The sequence below is a fragment of the Bufo gargarizans genome, chromosome 6 (genome assembly GCF_014858855.1).
Source record: "Bufo gargarizans isolate SCDJY-AF-19 chromosome 6, ASM1485885v1, whole genome shotgun sequence".
NCBI lineage: Eukaryota > Metazoa > Chordata > Amphibia > Anura > Bufonidae > Bufo > Bufo gargarizans.
In genome coordinates, this window is record NC_058085.1 from 139,976,923 (window position 1) to 139,999,164 (window position 22,242).

The following is a 22,242-nucleotide window of genomic DNA, read 5'->3' on the forward strand; positions in this document are numbered from 1 at the left end:
TATTTCAATAGTTTTTATTGAATGTTTTTAACAAGATTGCATTACAAATACCATTGGTTCCATTGTAAATGACAAGTTGAATGCATATAGTTATAGATGGTGATACAGCAAGTATAGTAATTTATACTAACTAAAATATAACAGATAAAAACAAAATAAAATATTGCCATAACATAGTAGTACCGTATTTTTCGCCCCATAAGACGCACTTTCCCCCCCCAAAAATCGGGGGGAAATGCCCCTGCGCCTTATGGGGCGAATGCTGACAATTTAACATCGCTGGATGCGATGTAGAGTGAGCGGGGGCCGGGGGAGGGACTGGAGAGCTGGGGGCCAGGAATAGCGGTGGGGCGGTGCAGTCAGTGTACTATAGCCCCGCCCCACCGCTCCGGTATACGAATATTAAATGTCTTATTCAATTAAAATGTACTAGATATGCCCCCTCACTCCTAAATTCCTAATAGTACCTTACATCCTATTCCTAGGTTCTGTAATGCAGGCCGGGCGGGCGGCAGCGTAACTCCTTGATGTCACGTGCCTGCGCCGACCTACTTTATGAATGAAGCAGGCGGCACAGGCAAGTGACGCCAGTGAGTGACGCGCCAGCCGCCCGCCCAGCCTGCCGGCATTACAGAACCTAGGAATAGGATGTAAGGTACTATTAGGAGTTTAGGAGTGAGGGGGCATATCTAATACATTTTAATTGAATAAGACATTTCATATCTGTATACTGGGGGCGGCGGCGGGGGGGGGGGGGGGGGGCGAGCTGATCCGTGGATGGCACAGTTAAAGGGGGGGGGGGGGGTTTGTGGATGCCACTGTTATGGGGTGGGGGGTCTGTGGATGGCACATATATAACAGTGTCCGTCATCCACAGATCCCCCCATAAGTGTCCGTCATCCACAGATCTCCCCCCCATAAGTGTCCGTCATCCACAGATCCCCCCCATAAGTGTCCGTCATCCACAGATCCCCCCCATAAGTGTCCGTCATCCACAGATCCCCCCCCCCCATAAGTGTCCGTCATCCACAGATCCCCCCCCCCATAAGTGTCCGTCATCCACAGATCCCCCCCCCATAAGTGTCCGTCATCCACAGATCCCCCCCCATAAGTGTCCGTCATCCACAGATCCCCCCCCATAAGTGTCCGTCATCCACAGATCCCCCCCCCATAAGTGTCCGTCATCCACAGATCCAGCCCATAAGTGTCCGTCATCCACAGATCCCCCCCATAACAGTGTCCGTCATCCACAGATCCCCCCATAACAGTGTCCGTCATCCACAGATCCCCCCCCCATAACAGTGCCCGTCATCCACAGATCCCCCCCCATAACAGTGTCCGTCATCCACAGATCCCCCCCATAACAGTGTCCGTCATCCACAGATCCCCCCCATAACAGTGTCTGTCACAGATCCCCAGTAATAGTGCCATCCACAGACCACCATTAGTTCCAAACCCACCAAAAGCACACCTTTTGGTTAAAAATCATTTTTTTCTTATTTTCCTCCCCAAAAACCTAGGTGCGTCTTATAGGGCGAAAAATACGGTAATCTCAGAAAGTGCTCAGACGCTGATCTGTCCCCCAGGCGCTCTTTAGGTGTCAAAACTCTGAGCCAACTTTACAATAAAGATGTCTTGAAGACCTTTATTGAACTCCAAACAGAATTCAGGGTGCCCAGGAGATTTCTTTAAATACCGTATATACTCGAGTATAAGACAAGTTTTTTGCCACATATTTTTGTGCTCAAAAAGCCCCCTCGTCTTATACTCGAGTCTAGGTCTGTATTATGGCAACTTACATTGCCATAATACAGACCATGACATGTTGGGGGCCGGAGAAGCTGTTACTTACCTTTACAGCTGCTCCGGTCAGCTCCCAGCACATCCGCGCGGCACCTCTGTTAAGCTCCCAGTGTAAATCTCGCGAGACACGCGGGCCGCAAGATTTACACTGGGAGCAGACCGCGAGATTTACACCGGCAGTAAGTACTGGCCCCTGCACAGCATCCCCTCCCACTGGACAGATCTTTGAGTTGTAGACCTCCCCACCGTGGCCCGATTGTAGAGTGGACATCAGACCACTATACATAGGCCTTAAGCTCTAAATCCACTTTCTCTAAAACTGCCCCTCTCCTAGCATGGGATAGAGAGCTACAAGGGAATACATCCGACGCAGATTGGTTAGCAACATTAACATTTATTTCTGCAACCTTTCGTAGCACTTCTCTATTAGGACATATTTAAGATGGTACTATACCCCTGAAACAGACTGATATTTAACCCCATTTCACAAAAATTGCTGAAAAGTTTTAATAAAGACCAACTGCAAAAATGACTGATTACTATTTTAGCTCAAAATGAGTAGAATACAGTAATAATAAAAACACCCCGAAGTGTGTTGTATGTCTCACACAGATTTGCAACTTCTGTTGAAAAGTAATAGAAAATAAGATACTTACGAGTCTGTGTCAAGAGAGAAATAGTCATATAGTTTGACTATTCTAGGGTGATCCAGCTCCTTGTGAATGCGATATTCCCTGCAGGCATGTCTGGGAAGATAAATTTAACATATACATAACATTTAGGATTGGAGGTATATTAAGTGAACAGCCATCATCCAAGTGCTATCTTCTGCAGGCCAATAGTGTTGGAATAAATCTGGCAATGCACATATGCTAGTCTGCCACTTCATTAAAATGAGGGTAGGGTGACCAGAGATATTAGGAACCTCTAACATGTGTTCTGTTGTACATATGGATGGGTTCAATATATCATTATCTTGAGATGCGTTCCAGCTTTTAACTTATAGGGGAGGAAGCGAGGGGTGTATCCAGGATGGATGGAGATGTATATGGCGGCTGATTTGGAATGGACAGACGCTTCTTATCTTTAGTGCCTTGTCCTGTTTCTACTTTAGCAACCTATGTGTGGATGCTGGAGTTTTCATTTAGGGTCCTATATCTGTTTTCTGTTGTCCCCTGACGAACCAACCGTTTGTTGGGGAAACGCACACGTCGGGACACTTGTTTCATTTACAAGTAAGGGGCATTGCAGGACTTTAAGAGGATTTAGCCAACGAGAGGTGGGGTCGCTCCTTTCGGGGTGGGTGCTCTGCCTGTAGGCAGGAATAGCACTAGTTGCAATGCAGGGACTAGGCAGGCCGTCCCCGACTGTGTGTGTATCCGGACTCCTACCATCTCAAATAATCATGAGTAATAAGGACTGGGTAGTGAATTTATATCTGGTCCCCTCCATAATAGGTAGAGCATGAATATTATTATACTTTTAGGCATCTTGATTCGTCATTGGGATTTTGTTATTTATTGGTGAAGAATAAAAGTTATATTTTAATAGATAAAGGTGGTCTTAGTATATTAACTCCTTGTCGTCTATCCATAGCAGTGATATTGTTATGAGTCCCAGGAATAATATTCCCCCCCCCCCCCCCCCCCACACTGATCAGACACTTAGCTAGCATGTGGAAGTTGGGATTCTGGGTCAAACACCATTAGAAACATACTTGTGGTAATTCTCTTTCTTTTCATCCCTCCAGTTCTTATTCAACTGGTGAATTTTCACAGCTACATATCTTTGCTCCGTTAAGTCAAATGCCTGCAGAATAACAAACATGTAAATGCATATATTGTATCGTAAAGTGTCATAAAACCTCAAAGTAGAACATAAACAAAATCCATAACTGAGCAGAAAAAACAAAACCTTAGTTTATACAGGTGTTGTGGTTATAAAAACGAGATTTTTGTATAACTTACCAGTAAAATCTCTTTCTCGCTCTTCCTTGGGGGACACAGGAACTCTTGGGTATAGCTTATCTCCATAGGAGGCGTGACACTAAGTAAAAGACTGTTAAGCCCCTCCTCCAGCAGCTATACCCTCAGCCTGGAGAGAGAGACTTCCAGTTATGTGCCCAAGTAGTGCAAGACAAAGGCAAGGAGTAACCAAAACCAATACCAACAAGCCAGAAAAAAACACCCGAAGGCCAACAAAAAAACAATGGGCGGGCGCTGTGTCCCCCAAGGAAGAGCGAGAAAGAGATTTTACTGGTAAGTTATACAAAAATCTCGTTTTCTCGCCCAATTCCTTGGGGGACACAGGAACTCTTGGGACGTTCAAAAGCAGTCCACAAACAGGGAGGGACCACAATCAAACGCGAACCAGGCACCGTAAACATCAAGGCACCGCCGCCTGCAAGACCAAGCGGCCCAAAGCAGCATCCGCCGAGGCATAAGTGTTCACCCTGTAAAACTTGGTGAACGTGTGCAAAGAAGACCAGGTGGCCGCCTTGCACAGCTGCTCAGCCGAGGCACGATTACGCTGAGCCCAGGAAGCCCCGACCGCTCTGGTAGAATGAGCGGTAACACCAAGGGGCGGATCCCTGCCCCGAGCACGGTAAGCCTCAATGATAGCCATCTTGAGAAAGCGGGCAACAACCACCTTAGACGCCGCCAGTCCCCTGCGCGGACCCTCCGGAACCACAAACAGAGAATCCGTACGCCGAAAGGGTCTGGTCACATCCAGGTAGATCCTGAGAGCCCGAACAACATCCAGACGGTGAAGCTCCCGCTCCCGGGGATGCGACGGGGCCGGACACAGAGAAGGAAGGACAATATCCTCATTCAGGTGAAAGGCGGACACCACCTTCGGAAGAAATTCCGGAACAGGACGGAGAACCACCTTGTCCTGGTGAAAAACCAAGAAGGGCTCCACGCAAGAAAGAGCCGCCAACTCAGACACACGCCGAAGGGACGTGATAGCGACGAGAAAGAAAACCTTGCAAGACAACAAGCGAGGGGAAACCTTGCGCAGAGGCTCGAAAGGGGAAGATTGGAGAGCCGCCAACACAATGTTGAGATCCCAAGCAGGAACAGGAGGGCGATAGGGGGGAGCACAGTGAGCAACCCCCTGAAGAAAGGTCTTAACCGGACCGAGCGGAGCCAGCGGACGCTGAAAAAGGACCGAAAGAGCCGAAATCTGACCCTTCAGGGTACTGAGACCCAAGCCCAGAGCCAGACCAGACTGCAAAAAGGATAAAACCGTAGGAAGGGAAAACCTCAGAGGGGGAGTCCCCAAGGCCTCACAGAAAACCAAATAGGCCCGCCAGGTACGATAATAAATCCTGGCCGAGGCCGGTTTTCGTGCACGAATCATGGTACGGACCACGTCAGCCGAAAACCCCCGCCGCGTCAGGACCGCGGTTTCAATAGCCACGCCGTCAAACGTAGCGACCCTAAATGCTGGTGGAAGATCGGCCCCTGAGAGAGGAGGTCCTCTCTGAGAGGCAGAGGCAAGGGAGCGTCTGCCAGAAGCAACATAAGGTCGGCGTACCACGGACGACGCGGCCAGTCCGGGGCGATCAGGATAGCTGGCGTGCCCTCCGCCGCAATCTTCCGAAGGACCCGCGGAAGAAGAGGCAGGGGCGGAAACACGTAGAGGAGCGAAAACTCCGTCCAGGGGAGGACGAGCGCGTCCGCGCCGTAAGCGTCCGGATCTTTGGCCCTGGCCACGTAGATGGGAAGTTTGTAGTTGAATCTGGAGGCCATGAGATCCACGTCCGGACGACCCCAACGGAGACAAAGAGACTCGAAGACGTCGGGGTGCAGAGACCACTCCCCCGGGTCGATCGTCGTCCGACTGAGGAAATCCGCCGCCCAATTGTCCACCCCCGGAATGTATACGGCCGAAAGGGCCGGAACATGAACCTCCGCCCAGCGAAGGATCAGAGACACTTCCCTCATTGCCGCCGCGCTGCGAGTGCCCCCCTGGTGATTTATGTACGCCACAGCCGTGGCATTGTCCGACTGGACTCGAACAGGGCGACCCTGCAGCAACGAAGTCCAGTGTCGGAGCGAGAAAAGAATGGCTCTCAGCTCCAGAACATTGATCGGCAGTCTGGACTCCGACGGAGACCAAGTGCCCTGGACGGACCGGGGAGGAAACACTCCCCCCCACCCCCGCAGACTGGCATCGGTGGTAATCACCAGCCAAGTCATTGGCAGGAAGGACTTCCCCTGAAGAGGGGTCCGCAGCCACCAGAGGAGAGAGGAACGAACCTGGGGGGAAAGGGGAAAATGCCGATCCAGACTCTCCTGGGACTTGTCCCAAGCGGACAGAATGGCCGTCTGAAAGGTGCGGGAGTGGTACTGCGCGTAAGGAATCGCCTCGAAGCAGGACACCATCTGACCCAGGACCCGCATGCTGAACCGGAAAGAAGGACGGCGGTGGGACAGAAGGCTCCGAACCGACCGATGGAGGAGCAGGCGCTTCTCCAACGGAAGACGAACCACCGCTGAATCGGTATCCAGCAGCATCCCCAGAAAGACCAATTGCTGGGAGGGAACCAGAGAGGATTTGGGTAGGTTGATAACCCAACCAAACTGGCGCAAGGTCTGCAGCGAGAGATCCACGCTGGCTGAAGTCAGTGACAGAGAAGGCGCCTTGATCAGGAGATCGTCCAGATATGGAAGCAGAAAAACTCCCCTGGAACGAAGTAAGGCGAGGACCGGGGCCAGGATCTTCGTGAAAACACGAGGGGCCGTCGCCAGCCCGAAGGGAAGGGCAACGAACTGGTAGTGTTCGGACCCCACTGCAAAACGCAGAAAGCACTGATGACACCGTGCGATTGGAATGTGAAGGTAGGCGTCCTGGATGTCGATGGAGGCCAGGAACTCCCCCTGTTCCAGAGAGGCCACCACCGACCTGAGCGACTCCATCCGGAACCGCTGAAGACGAAGGAAGCGGTTCAGTCGTTTCAGATCCAGAATGGGTCGCACCGAACCCTCCTTCTTGGGGACCACAAAAAGGTTCGAATAGAACCCCTTGAACCTGTCTCCCATGGGAACCGGGATGATGACCCCTTTGTCTAGAAGAATCTGAACGGCAGCAAAGAAATCGGCCGCCCCTCGGGAATCCCGGGGAACCCGAGAGCGAAAGAACCGAACTGGGGGAAGGGACGCAAGCTCGAGTTTGTATCCGGAAGACACAACCTCGAGAGCCCAGGCGTCGGAGACGTGCGCCTGCCAGAAGTCCCTGAACAGGAGGAGACGTCCCCCCACCCGGGTGGGTGGGGGCGCACCTTCAGGCGGGGGGCTGCTTGGTCGCGGGAGCGCGAGCAGGTTGAGATTTGCGCCAGGAGGGCTGGGTCCGAAAAAAGGGTTTCTTACGCCTGTCCTGGACAGGATTAGTGGACGGACCAGAAGCGGAGCGAGGAGCGGAAGCCCTACGAGAAGACCTGAAACGGGGGAACGAGGGACGACCACGAGTGGAGCTCCTAGCTTTGGATTGGGGAAGATGAGTACTCTTCCCCCCCGTGGCTTCCGAAATGATTTCATCCAAACGGGTTCCGAACAAACGAGCACCAGAGAAAGGAAGGCTAGTAAGAGACCGCTTAGACGCGGCGTCCGCCGACCAAACCTTTAACCAAAGCTCTCTCCTAGCCGACACGGCCAGAGCAGATGAACGGGCAATAAGAGCTCCTGCATCCAGGGATGCTTCGCATACAAATTTTCCAGCCTGAACTATAAGTTGAGTCAGGGCACGGAGGTCTTGAATAGGGACGTCAGATTCAAGCTCCAGATCCAGCTGAGATGCCCATTCTGAAACCGCTTTACCCGCCCAAGCGGAAGCAAAGACTGGCCGAAGTGCGGATCCGGAGGCCGAAAAGATACCCTTTGTAAGGGTCTCTACACGGCGGTCTTCAGTGGATTGTAATGAAGAACCATCTGCGACGGGAATAGCCGTGCTCTTGGACAAACGGGCCACAGGGGGGTCGACCTTGGGAGGAGACGCCCAGTTTGTGATGCAATCCGCCGGAAACGGATAACAAACATCCAACTTTTTTGGCGGGGTAAACCGTGCATCAGGACGGGCCCAGGCCTTAGAAACCACTGACGAAAAGTCAGCATGGAGGGGAAAAACCGCCGAAGCCTGTTTCTGGCGAAAGAAGGAAACACTGGTTTTCTCAGGATCAGGAGGATCATCGCGAATTTTAAAGGTATCACGGATACTGTTTATAAGGTGGCCCACAGCAGAAGCCAGCTTTGAAGGCAGCGCCGAATCCATATCCCAATCGGAATCAACCAGCTCCCCCTCAGAGGGCAAATCCTGCAAGGAGGAAGGGCCCGACTGAGAACGCACCCTTGGGGGGGATACCGAGGCATCCGAGGATGACCGGTGATCCACCCTAGGCCGCTTCTGGGATTGGCGGGCTCTAGAGGAATCGCCTGCAGAGAGAGACTCAGACGGGTCGGCCAGGACAGCGGACCCGGAGGGCCCAGCAGGGGAATCATCCGGCTGCGACAAGGGCAACGCATCTGCAAGTCGGCCCACAACGCTAGTGAGACTAACCACAGCCTGGGAGAGGGATCTAGCCCAGTCAGGGGGATCCAAGAGGCCAGGGGGTGACACAACAGATGGCGGACCCTGCGATGGGTCTTTGCAAAGCGAGCAATGCGGATCAGACTGCCCTTGAGGAAAGGGCGCCTTACATGCGGTGCAGGTATGGTACCAAGGTCCCACTGGCACTAAGGGGTCAGACATGTTGGTAGAAGCAAAGAAAAAAACCCGAGTCCAGGCCAGGGGGCTACAGTGAGGAAGGGTCAACAGTCCTACCAGGTCACAGAAGGAAGCTGCAGCAGCAGAAGAGCGGCGGTGTGCAATCAGAGCAACGGTCCGTCCTGCAGTGAGCTCCCAGAAGCACGCCGGCACGAGAGTGGGCGGGACTAAAGAGGCGCGGGAAGAAAGTCGTGCGGCCTCTGAATGAAGATCCGAAACTCCGCCCCCCGCCGAAAAAATTATCGCGCGCGCGCGCGCGATTCAAAACCCGCGCTCCACCATCACAGGACCCCCGAATGGCCCCCGCCGAGCGGAAGCAAGGTAGGAGCCCAAGGAGGAGGGCCGGGAGCCGGCGTCCTGCCATGCAACGGCACAGCGGTCGCATACCCGGCCGCCCTCAAACAAGTCTCCCCCATGAATCATTGCCGCCGCGCCGCTCCAGACAAAGCAGGGCGCCCGGCCGCCGAATCGCGCCTGCAACAAGGCCATCAGTAAAGGGGAGTCAGAGAGGAGCACCGAACCCTCCGGAGAGGGGAGAGAGGGAGGGGGGGGGGGGGGGAGGGGAGCGGAACGGCTGCACTAGCCACCTCACCTGCGACGTCTTCACCCTCTAGTCCATCCAGCTGGGACGCCCCTTCAGCCACTGGCACAGAGTGACAGTAGCTGGAGAGGGGCTTGCAGGTGGGCGACCCAGAGCTGGCGGGATACAGGGGAGCATGAGCTGCCCTGATCCTCCTTTTCTTCTGTGGGGGAGGCAGCAGGGCGGATAACCGGCCCTGGTGCAGCTCAACCCCGGGAAAACAGAGAAGTCTACTGCGACTCTGTTGTCCCTGTGGAAAAATCCAAGTGAAAAAAAGTAAAAATAAAAAAATTAAAAACTCTAAGTCTTCACAAGACAACTCTGCAGTGCAGAGAGTGTCTTGCCTCCTTGACACTAAGCAAAAAACTGGAAGTCTCTCTCTCCAGGCTGAGGGTATAGCTGCTGGAGGAGGGGCTTAACAGTCTTTTACTTAGTGTCACGCCTCCTATGGAGATAAGCTATACCCAAGAGTTCCTGTGTCCCCCAAGGAATTGGGCGAGAAAAGTTGTTAGCTGTCCACTGGATAACTGCCAGATCAGTGGGGGTCTGATGGCTGGGACCTCCACCAATGACAATAGAAGGGCTTCTGTATCTCCCATTTGACTAGAGCAGTGTTTCCCAACCAGTGTGCCTTCAGCTGTTGCAAAACTACAACTCCCAGCATGCCCGCACAGCCAAATGCTGTCCAGGCATGCTGGGAGTTGTAGTTTTGCAACAGCTGGAGGCACACTAGTTGGGAAACACTGGACTAGAGCAGCAATTGATCATGTGCACTGCCGCTTCATTAAAACTCCATGGGACTACCAGAGATAGAGGAGCGCTGTAATCAGCTATTTCCAGCAGTTTCACAGAGATGAAAGGAACCACGGCATGTTCGGTGGGGGTCAGCGTCCACTTACCTAACAGTTATTCCCCAACTAGAGTTTAATGTGATTTGTTAGGCCCCTTTCACACGGGCGAGTTTTCCGTGCGGGTGCGATGCGTGCGGTGAACGTATTGCACCCGCACTGAATCCTGACCCATTCATTTCTATGGGGCTGTGCACATGAGCGGTGATTTTCACGCATCACTTGTGCGTTGCGTGAAAATCGCAGCATGCTCTATATTGTCCGATTTTCACGTGACGCAGGCCCCATAGAAATGAATGGGAAGTGTGAAAATCGCATAGCATCAGCAAGCAAGTACGGATGCGGTGCGATTTTCACGCACGGTTGCTAGGAGACGATCGGGATGGAGACCCGATCATTATTATTTTCCCTTATAACATGGTTATAAGGGAAAATAATAGCATTCTGAATACAGAATGCATAGTAAAACAGCGCTAGAGGGGTTAAAAAAAATAAAAAAATTTAACTCACCTTAGTCCACTTGATCGCGAAGCCGGCATCTCCTTGTGTCTCCTCTGCGCTGAACAGGACCTGAGCTGCTGTATTAAATAACGGTTAAGGACCTTTGATGACGTCACTCCGGTCATCACATGGTCTTTTACCATGGTGAATCACCATGGTAAAAGATCCTGTGACGTACCATGTGATGACCGGAGTGACGTCATCAAAGGTCCTTAACCGGTATTTAATGCCGCAGCTCACCCCAGGTCCTGTTCAGCGCAGAGGAGACACAAGGAGATGCCGGCTTCGCGATCAAGTGGACTAAGGTGAGTTAAATTATAAAAAAAAAAATTTAACCCCTCTAGCGCCGTTTCACTATGTATTCTGTATTCAGAATGCTATTTTCCCTTATAACCATGTTATAAAAGGGAAAAAGGAGATTTTTGTATAACTTACCAGTTAAATCTCTTTCTCGCTCTTCCTTGGGGGACACAGACCTTGGGTATAGCTCAGCTCCCTAGGAGGCGTGACACTAAGTAAAACTGTTAAGCCCCTCCTCCATCAGCTATACCCTCAGCCTGGAGATAGAGGCTACCAGTTGCGTGTCCAAGTAGTGAAAGGAAAACAACCAATAACAGGAACAACCAACCAGCAACCCAACGGGGCGCCAAACCATAACCCTGTAACCAAACACAGAAGGGTGGGTGCTGTGTCCCCCAAGGAAGAGCGAGAAAGAGATTTAACTGGTAAGTTATACAAAAATCTCCTTTTCTCGCCCATTTTCCTTGGGGGACACAGACCTTGGGACGTTCAAGAGCAGTCCAAGAAGGGAGGGACCACAAACCCAAGGCGGAACACCACCAGAGCATCAGGAAACCGCTGCCTGCAAAACCAGGCGGCCCAAAGCAGCATCCGCTGATGCATGCGTATGCACTCTATAGAACTTTGTGAAAGTGTGCAGAGAGGACCAAGTGGCTGCCTTGCACAACTGTTCAGCCGAGGCCCGATGCCTCTGCGCCCAGGAAGCACCGACTGCTCTGGTGGAATGAGCAGTGATGCCGAAAGGCGGAGCTCTGCCCTGGGCTCGATAAGCCTCAGACACCGCCAGTTTAATGAAACGGGCAATAGCCACCTTGGAGACCGCCAAACCCTTGCGCGAACCCTCCGGAACCAAAAACGGAGTCCGTGCGCCGAAAGGATCCGGTGACCTCCAATTAAATCCTCAACGCCCTGACCACATCCAGACGGTGCAGTTCCCGTTCTCTGGGGTGGGAAGGAGAGGGACAGAGCGACGGAAGGACGATGTCCTCATTGATGTGAAAGGCGGAAACCACCTTTGGCAGGAAGGTCGGGACAGGCCGAAGCACAACCTTATCCTGGTGGAAGACCAGGAAAGGGTCGGAGCAAGAAAGAGCTGCTAACTCCGACACCCGTCGGAGAGACGTGATGGCCACAAGAAAGATGACCTTGCAGGACAGAAGACGAAGGGAGACTTCCCGTAAAGGCTCGAAGGGGGCGGATTGGAGCGCCGAGAGCACCACATTCAGGTCCCAGGAAGGAACTGGAGGGCGGTACGGCGGAACAGAGTGAGCCACCCCTTGTAAGAAGGTCTTAATGGGCCCTAGAGGGGCCAGGGGACGCTGGAGAAGAATAGACAGCGCCGAAATCTGTCCCTTCAGAGAACTGAGGCTCAGCCCCAGGTCCAGACCCGACTGGAGGAAGGACAGGAGTGTGGGAAGGGAGAATCGGAGAGGAGGGATGCTTCGGGACTCACAGAACCCCAGATAGGACCTCCAAACCCGATAGTAGATCCTAGAGGATACAGGCTTACGAGCACGGATCATGGTGCGGATTACGTCCGCGGAGAAACCCCGTCGCGTTAAGACGGCGGTCTCAATAGCCACGCCGTCAAACGTAGCGAGCCTAAATGCTTGTGGAAGATCGGTCCCTGAGAGAGAAGGTCTTCCCTGGAGGGCAGTGGCCACGGTGCGTCTGCCAACAGCAACATTAGGTCGGCGTACCAAGACCGGCGGGGCCAATCCGGGGCGATTAAAATCGCGGGAACGCCCTCTGCCGCGATCCTCCGAAGAACCCGTGGCAGGAGGGGAAAAGGAGGAAAGACGTACAGAAGGGAGAATTCGCGCCACGGAAGGACGAGCGCGTCGGCGCCGTATGCCTTCGGGTCCCGTGCCCTGGCCAGGTATAGGGGGACCTTGTGGTTGAATTTGGAAGCCATGAGGTCCACGTCGGGGCGACCCCAGCGAAGACAAAGGGCTTCGAACACCTCTGGGTGCAGGGACCATTCTCCCGGGTCGATGGTGGACCGGCTGAGGAAATCCGCCGCCCAGTTGTCCACCCCCGGGATGTAAATCGCAGATAAGGCCGGCACGTGCGTCTCCGCCCAGAGGAGAATGAGGGACACCTCTTGCATCGCTGCAGCGCTGCGAGTGCCTCCCTGATGGTTTATGTATGCCACAGCCGTGGCATTGTCCGATTGGATCCGAACAGGGTGGCCCTTCAGTAGATGGGTCCAGTGTCTGAGGGACAGAAAAATCGCCCTCAGTTCCAGAATATTGATTGGAAGTCTGGACTCCGATAGAGACCAAACGCCCTGGACGGACCGGGGAGGGAAACCCCCCCCCCACCCCCGTAAGCTGGCATCAGTGGTAATCACCAGCCAGTTCAGTGGGAGGAAGGACTTCCCCCTTAGAGGGATATGCAACCACCAGCTGAGGGAAGCCCGAGCCAGGGGAGGCAGAAGAAAGGTCCTGTCCAGACTCCCCGGTGATTTGTCCCAGGCCGACAGAATTGCCCTCTGAAAGGTGCGGGATCGGAATTGTGCGAACGGCACCGCTTCGAAACAGGCAACCATCTTTCCCAACAACCGCATGCTGGATCTGAGGGAAGGGCGGCGATGACGGAGGAGACTGTGAACCGACCCGCGAAGGGCCAGACGCTTGTCCGACGGGAGGCGGACCTCCGCCAACTCTGTATCCAGGAGCATCCCCAGGAAGATCAGCCGTCTGGAGGGGATAAGGGAAGACTTGGGGTGGTTGATAACCCAACCGAACCGCGTCAGGGTCTCCAGGGTGAGGTCCACACTGCCGGATGCCTGAGAGAAGGAGGGTGCCTTGACCAGGATGTCGTCCAAGTATGGGAGAAGAAAAACACTTCTTGAACGTAGAAGGGCCAAGACAGGGGCCAGGACCTTGGTGAACACCCGAGGAGCCGTCGCCAGACCAAGGGAAGGGCGACGAATTGGAAGTGATCGTCCCCCACCGCGAAGCGCAGGAAGCGGTGATGACATGGAGCAACCGGAACGTGGAGGTATGCATCCTGAATGTCGATCGAAACCATGAAATCCCCTCTTTCCAGGGAGGCCACTGCGGACCTGAGAGACTCCATCCGGAATCTCTGTAGTCGGAGAAAACGGTTCAGGCGTTTTAGGTCCAAGATCGGTCGCACTGAGCCTTCCTTCTTGGGAACCACAAAGAGGTTCGAGTAGAACCCCCTGAACCTTTCCGTCGGAGGCACGGGGGCGACGACACCCTTGTCCATTAGAGAGCGAATAGCCGCGAAGAAGGCGGCCGCTCGTACGGGATCCCGCGGAGGACGGGATCGGAAGAAACGGTCTGGCGGAATGGACGCAAATTCGATCTTGTATCCGCAAGATACAATCTCGAGCGCCCATGCGTCTGAGATGTGGGCCCGCCATACGTTCCTGAACAGGAGAAGGCGGCCCCCCACCCGGGTGGGTGGGGGCGCACCTTCAGGCAGAGGGCTGCTGGCCTGTGGGAGCCCGTGCAGGCTGGGACTTGCGCCAGGTAGGTTGCGTCCGAAAAAACGGCTTCTTGCGCCTATCTTGGACTGGGCCAGAGCTAGAAGAACTGGCCGCGGGTCTAGACCCGGTGGTCTTGCGAAAGGACCGAAACCGGGACGAACCAGCGCGACCACGGGGGGCGCCCTTTGGCCTGGACTGGGGGAGGAGAGTACTCTTCCCACCCGTGGCCTCTGATATAAGTTCGTCCAGACGGGTCCCGAACAGGCGGGAACCCGTAAATGGTAGGCCGGCCAAAGAGCGTTTGGAAGCGGCGTCCGCCGCCCAAACCTTCAGCCAGAGTTCCCTCCTGACAGAAACTGCCAGGGCAGAGGAACGGGCAATGAGGGCACCCGCATCAAGGGAGGCCTCACAGACGAATTTTCCGGCCTGAACAATTAGTTGGGCTAAGGAGCGGAGGTCCTGAACAGGGACGTCCGACCCTAACTCCCGTTCCAGTTGCAAACCCCATTCAGAGACCGCTTTACCAACCCAGGCGGAGGCAAAGACCGGTCTAAGGGCCGAACCAGAGGCAGTAAATATGGCCTTGGAGAGGGATTCCGTACGACGGTCCTCAACAGACTGGAGGGAAGATCCGTCCTGTACCGGAATAGTAGTGCTTTTGGACAGGCGAGCCACGGGAGGATCAACCTTAGGCGGGGATGTCCACGTGGTCACAGAATCCGCTGGAAAGGGATAGCAAATGTCCAGCTTTTTGGGTGTAATAAAGCGGACGTTAGGCCGGGTCCAAACCTTGGATACCACAGAAGAAAAATCAGCGTGTATGGGAAAAACCTTGGAGGCCTGTCTGGGGCGGAGAAAGGACACGCCGGCCTGTTCGGAGCTGGGGGGGTCATCGTGTATCTGAAAGGTATCACGGATGCTAGCGATAAGATGCCCCACCGCGGACGCCAATTTGGACGGAAGCTCTGAGTCCATGTCCACGTCCGAATCCGCCAGTTCTCCCTCAGAAAGCGTATCCCTTTGAGAGGATAGACTCGACTGAGCTCGCACGCATGGCGGAGAGAGCGAAGCATCTGGAGAAGATGTGCGCTCAACCCTTGAACGTTTCTGAGTATGCCGGGCCCTGGAAGATTCGCTGGGAGGCAGGGAACCAGTGGGGGCGGCAGAAACGGTAGTCCCAGCGGGTGCGACAGGGATTGTGGCAGCCTGCGGGAGAGGCGGTCTATCCACGAGACGGCCCACTACGTGTGTAAGGCTTTCCACTGCCTGAGACAGAGACCTAGCCCAGTCAGGGGGTTCAGAGGCACCGGGGGTCGCAGCGGGAAGCGGGCCCTGCATCGGGGCCTGACATGCAAGGCAATGCGGCTCAGATTGTCCACGCGGAAAAAGTTCCTTACAGGCGGTACAGGCATGGTACCAGGGTTTGGGGGCACCCGTGGGATCTGATATGCTGAAAGGTGGTTGTACTCTAATACAGAGACCACAAAGGGTTATAGCAGCTATGGCCAGGAGGGTTAGGAGAGGGTTAACTGTCCTACCAGTGCCTCAGAAGAACGTCAGGAGTAGAGATGGAGCAGATCAGCAGCAGCAGAGAGCAGCAACAGCAGTGAGCCAGCAGATAGCGCCCACAGAAGCCGAGCGATGTACACAGGAGTTTAGAGTCCCCCACCGTGTCTCAGCTTCCTGTCAGGAGTGAGGAAGCGCGGGAAATCTCAGCAGAATCGCGGGGAAAACAAGCTCCGCCCCCTCCAGCGCTTGCTCCGCCCCCAACAGGACGCGCGCGTAAGCCACGCCCCCTGCTGCCGAAAATGCTCTCAGGGCTAAGAAGAAGCCAGATGCCAGAAAATAAAGGGCCCGCAGGCCCCTGGAGTGCGGCGATTTGCCCAGGTGGGTGACCCTCTGCCACCAAGTCCCCTGTTTCGCCGAGAAACAAGCTCCACCGCGATCTGCCCATGTCGGGCATAAGCCCCGCCCCCCGATCGGAACGGAGCGGGCGGCGGCGGGAAGGGAGAGAGAATGCCGGGCTGAAGAAAGCAGCGTGGGGGGGAACGGCGTGGAGGAAGGCGGCCCCCCTGCTGAGGATAACCTGAGGGGAGCTGGGGAGGGTCTGCTTGAGCGCTCAGAATAAGCGACCACGGGTGCCCCCCTTACCCAGAGGGGTAGGTGCTGCAAATAGGGACGGGGTATGGGCTGGAATAGCCATCTCACCGAACGACGTCTTCACCCTCAGTTCCTTCCAGCAGGGTCGCCCCTTCAGCCACTGGCACCGCAGTGGCAGGAAGCTGGTAGAGGGGCTTGGCGTGCGGGCGACCCCCTAGCTGGCGGGATGTAGGGGAGCCATTGCTGCCCAGATCCTCCTATTGCTTCTGTGGGGGAGGCAGCAGTGCAGATAAATTGGCACTGGCGCAGCTCAACCCCGGGAGAGCAGAGAGGTCCATGCGTCTCTGGTATCCCTAGGAAAAAGTAAAATAACAAAATTAGAAAAATAAAATATCAAGGAGAAAACAGCCCTGCAGTAGCAGGGAGTGTCTTGCCTCCTTGGACACTAAGCTAAAACTGGTAGCCTCTATCTCCAGGCTGAGGGTATAGCTGATGGAGGAGGGGCTTAACAGTTTTACTTAGTGTCACGCCTCCTAGGGAGCTGAGCTATACCCAAGGTCTGTGTCCCCCAAGGAAAATGGGCGAGAAATACAATCTTCAGAATATCAATCCCAAGCCCGAACTTCTGTGAAGAAGTTCGGGTTTGGCTACCAAACATGCGCGATTTTTCTCACGCGAGTGCAACGCATGACAATGTTTTGCACTCGCGCGGAAAAATCTCGCATCTTCCCGCAACGCACCCGGCTCTTATCCGGGCAAAAAAAAACTGACGCCCGTGTGAAAGAGGCCTTAAAGTTCTTACTTTGTGACAAAGGGGCCATAAATCTAAAACAACTCGATAAAGAAAATTAAAACAAAACAAACGAGTCAATTCATTGGGTAATAAGGGTAAGACATTTTTGATAAAGTTTCAGATTTTACCGACAAAAAACACCTGGAACATCTGTACACCTTATAAAAACATAGATCTATAGTAAGAAAAACAAGTACAAGCAGAAAGGGGTTAGTCTCAGACTAAGTTCACACATGCACAAAAAGTCTGGTATTTTGTTCTTCCATGGGAAAAGAAAACTGGATTTGCCAGATCTGGCACCTGAATGACTATAATGGGGGCCGTCCGGTTTCTAGCATTCTGCTGCCTGCTGGTGGAATGAGCGACTGCTCTTGTCAGAACCTCTGCCACAGATGTGAGCCTATTCTTTGTTGGAGTCATGACGACAGCCCGCACTTACATTATACACTTCACTGAAGCCTCCTCTACCCAAAAGGTGTAGCAATAGATATCGGTCATTTAGCGTTGGATGGTCTTTAAATCTGTAAAAAGGTTGAAATGAAAACTTAATCAGTACAATAGCTGGAGTTACATAATATCTGAATTAAATGATAAATGTTTCCGTTTCATTAAGAAAAGTCATAAAAGTAATTCAAAGTTGAACACAGCCAATCTGACGATAAACAAATTTTCTGGAACACGGGCGAGTTTTAAAAGGGATCGCACAAGAATGAAGTCCTTGTAAGGTCTACTTTTCTTGTAGACCCATTCATTTGAATGAAAGAGACCTGCATGAGAATGAAAGAATACAAAACATTGCAATTTTCACCCATCTGAAAGCACATATTTTTTTTCCTCCTTTATGCTTATCTGAAAGAATATTTCTCTTTTTTCTTTTCCAGTATTGAAATCCAGTAAAGGGTCTCAATACCAGAAAAAAACGCATCAGTTTTGTCCTAATGCATTCTAAATAGAAAGCAATCCGTTCAGTATGCATCAGAATGTCTTCCGTTCAGTCCCTTGTACGGTATTTGACCGGACAAAATATTGCAGCTTGCTGCAGTATTTTTTTCCGGCCAAAATCCTTGAATACCACACTTGCCGGATCCAGCATTAATTTCCATATAGATTTATTAATGCCAGATACGGTACTATCCGGTGCACAGTGTTTTGTTGGTAGTCAAAGTATCGCTTCCATAGGAGCTTTAGAAACAGAACTGCAGGATATTTCTAATCAAGACCAACCGTGAAGCTGTCACATTTTTCCTTTTATGTACTGCAGCGATTAAGATAAAAAGGAGCAAGCCAGATTTATCCACTGTATTCTAATGACTCAAAATTGCTGCAAAATCCACATTATAAGATTAAAGTTGCTGAATTTTCATGGTTCCACGATGGTAACATATTGCAAACTATCAAAATGCATGAAAATATATTTCACAAGTGTCTTTTAAAAAACAGGAAAAAAAATGCCGATAATTTATAGCCAATATGGAATCTACTTACTGTGAGTTATCTTCATTATGTATTCGTTTCAACTCCCTAATGTGCAAATTCCTTACTCTTTCAAGACGCTCGAGCTCTGCTTGTATTTCAGCTTCTTCCTGCAAAAGTAAAATGTATTAAAGGGGTTGTCCCACGAAAAATATTCTAAAAACCAGCACCTGGGGCTGAAAACTTTTGTAATTGTCTGTAATGAAAATTATAGCTACTGAGTTATTCGCTAAAATCTTTATTTATAGCACCAGCCGCTGTTTGCTCTTTATAATTTCTCTGTCCTGCTCACTGAGATGGAAGTACATGCTCAGTACCATCCTTTAACTGCCACCAGCTGCAGTAGAAATGACCGTCCCCTGAGAAAGTGCAAGACCCTGAGCTGCCAGCTTGAAATAAATCTAGGTACAGGACTAGTTCTAAGTTTCTTAGCTTGTCAAGTACTATATGATGTCTGATTTTCATGTTTTACATTCATCATGAGAACTCCTTAGGTCTCTTGCAGACGAGCGATACGGATTAGGTCCGGATGCGTTCAGTTAAAAAGGCGCGATTTAGCAAGCAAGTTCATTCAGTTTTGCCTGCGATTGCATTCAGTTTTTTATCGCGTGGGTGAAATGCGCATTGATGCATTTTTCACGCGCGTGATAAAAAAACTGAAGGTTTACAAACAACATTTCTTCCAACCACCCATGAAAAACGCCTCGCATCCGCACTTGCTTGCGGATGCATTTTTCACACCGCTCCATTCACTTCTATGGGGCCAGTGTTGCATGAAAAATGCAGAATATACAACATGCTGCGATTTTCACGCAACGCACATGTGACGCGTGAAAAACAACGCTCATGTACACAGACCCATTGAAATTAATAGGTCCGGATTCAGTGCGGGCGCAATGCGTTCGCATCACGTATTGCACCCATGCGGAATACTCGCTCGTGTAAAAGGGGCCTTAAACCGTTAATTTAGTACAAACAAAAAATATATATAATATTCTGAAATAATTACTTGTTTCTTAAAGTGCTGGTTCTAAGGGTTGTATGACACCAACACATTACCTGACCAATATCAGCCCTCTGTCCAATCAGACCAATAGTTGGTGTGTATAACAAAAGATCTGTGTAATAGGCCATGTGACCAATGATCAGAAAATCTGTCAGATAATCTGTTGGTGTAATACAGCCCTAGGTTTGTTAAAAAGAGACTCATGATATCATATTTTCATTTTTTACATTTATCATGATAACCATTTTAAAGGGTTAAGAGATTTTTTTTTTTATGATAACCTATCCTCTGGATAGGTTATCATTATCGGATCAGTGGGAGTCAGACACCTGGGACCTCCACCAATCTGCGACTTGAGAAATTACGTCATAGATTACGTGGCCTAGGAGCAGCTCAGTCACATTCAAGTGAACGGGGATAAGCTGCAATACCAAGCACAGCCACTATACTACGTACGGCGGTGTTTTTGGTAAGCTGCGAGAAGGCAGTGGCGCTCTCAAAACAGTGGGTGTTTGATCAGATACTGGAAAACCCTTTTAATACAGAGAAGAAAAAAAATGTCATCTTAATTACTAGTTTCTTACTTTTTTAAGGTGACCTAGTCGAAGCTTAAATATTTCCTCCTGTTCATGATACTCTGCTAAGGTTAACCTGTCAAAATGAAAAAAACTGAAAGCTTTATAATCAGAGAAAATCACTTATGGAAAAAAAAAAAAAAAAGTCCCATATCAACCACTAATACACCACTTTTCTGTAAATATTTTAAAGACATTTTCTCTAAAATGGCATTCTGTTCACTTACGCTTCATTTTCTGCTCCATTGGTCTTGTTTTTACGTTGCTTCTGCTCATTATTAGCTGGTGGGGTCTGTCCCATAGCAGGAGGCTTCCGCTTGGCCAACAACTTTCGTTGCCGCTCAATCTCTTCCCTTTGAGAGTTTATTCGTTCCTGCTGCCTAGAATAGATAAAAAAATAAAAATACCAATACAAAGCTTTCCGTCTGTAAACTAATCAAGGACAAAAAAAAAAAAAAGATCTATGGTAGTGCTACAGACTAAGGCCTCATGCACACAGCCGTTGCCTGGCCGTATTGTAGTCCACAATATGTGGGCACAGGCCGTGTGCTCCCCACATGGACTCAAATGGGTCCGCAATCCCGAGCTGCGGTGCGAAACCCCACGGAAGCACTTCCGTGGTGTTTCTCTCCGTGCCTCCGCACTGCAAAGAAATACAACATTTAACTTGAATGGGTCTCAATCCGTCCCGACTGCTGCACGGATGTTGCTTGTGCATTGGGGACCGCAAATTGTGGTCCCCAATGAGCAACGGCCGCGTGCATGAGGCCTAAAAGAAAATTACCTAAGAGCCACCGGTATCTAAACTGAAAAATTGAGGAGCCAATTCAAAGGTTTTGGAATCACGTCTTTCAAATATTCAATAATAAATTGGGCACAATAAGCCGGCGGTTCCAGAAATTTCAGTGATAAATGTCCTAAAATAGGGGTAAACCGTAAATATATGCTTGATGTTTTATTAACAGCACAGATAATTACTAGGGAGTGGGGCTTTGATGAACCGCCAGCAATAAAAGCATTGGTTGGGAGTGAGGGTTTGAGGTTATATATAAACTTTTTTTTATTTCCCCAGCTGGCCCCTTCAGGAGTGGTGAGGAGGGTGGATGATTGTTATAAATTTGGTTTTAAATCATTTTGATATGTATATGATGTAATCAATGTAGAAAATAAGATAATCATAAAAAAAATATATAGGATCCAAAATATATTTTTAGTTCCCTAAACTTAAATCCTAATATTTAAAAGGTTTTACTGTGTGCCTCATCTCTCCCCAGCTTCTGGATCCTCTTTCAGATTCCTACATCTGATACTCAACTTTGAACTTTAAAGGGGTTTTCCAGTATTTTCATACTTATCCTCAGGATTAGAGTCCATTCACACTTCCGCAATTCTGTTCCACATTTTGCGGAACGCAATTGCGGACCCATTCATTTCTATGTGAATTGCGGATCCGCACTTCCAAGTCCGCAATTCCGTTCCCGAAAAAAAAAAAAAAGAACATGTCCTATTCTTGTCCGCAATTGTGGACAAGATTAGGCATTTTCTATTAAGTGCCGGCGATGTGCGGTTCGCAAAATGCGGAACACACATCGCCAATGTCCGTGTTTTGCGGATCCGCAAAACACACACGGACGTGTGAATGGACCCTAAACCATCAATATCTCATTGGCTGGTAGGTCTGACACCCTGCACGTCAGATGTTCAGAAGTAGTTCCCATGCCAGAAAATGGCGCCAGCACTACAAAGCTCTGTCCATTGTGTAATGGTTACTGCAGCACATATTCCAATTGAATTACAGCAGAGCTAGCACAAAGTGGATGGAGCCTTCTGCTTCTATCAGTGCAGTTATATTTCTGGCACATGCAGCTGCCGTAAACATCTGAATGATAGGAATTCCAAATGTTGGACCCTCACTCATCCAATGCGGATGACCTAACACCTAAAAAGGTAGAAAACCCCTTTAATGACCAGACCTGAAAAGGCCTTAAAAGGGGTTTTCCCGTTTTGCTAAATCAGCCAGAGCTGCAGTTACAGCAGA

At 51.0% G+C, this 22,242-nt stretch overlaps 1 protein-coding gene across 6 annotated transcripts in view; it reads right to left on the minus strand.

Moving 5' to 3' along the window:
- The window catches only part of TLK2 (tousled like kinase 2), a 77,554-nt gene that overhangs the window by 8,608 nt on the left and 46,704 nt on the right, over positions 1–22,242 (minus strand). For all 6 annotated transcript variants that reach the window (XM_044297837.1, XM_044297835.1, XM_044297833.1 and 3 more), the window contains 6 exons: positions 20,432–20,584; positions 20,214–20,280; positions 18,636–18,733; positions 17,590–17,671; positions 3,521–3,612; positions 2,460–2,549 (listed from right to left, as the gene is read on the minus strand). In XM_044297837.1, the coding sequence (XP_044153772.1) occupies positions 2,460–2,549; positions 3,521–3,612; positions 17,590–17,671; positions 18,636–18,733; positions 20,214–20,280; positions 20,432–20,584 (582 nt within the window). The remainder of the gene's footprint in view (positions 1–2,459; positions 2,550–3,520; positions 3,613–17,589; positions 17,672–18,635; positions 18,734–20,213; positions 20,281–20,431; positions 20,585–22,242) is intronic.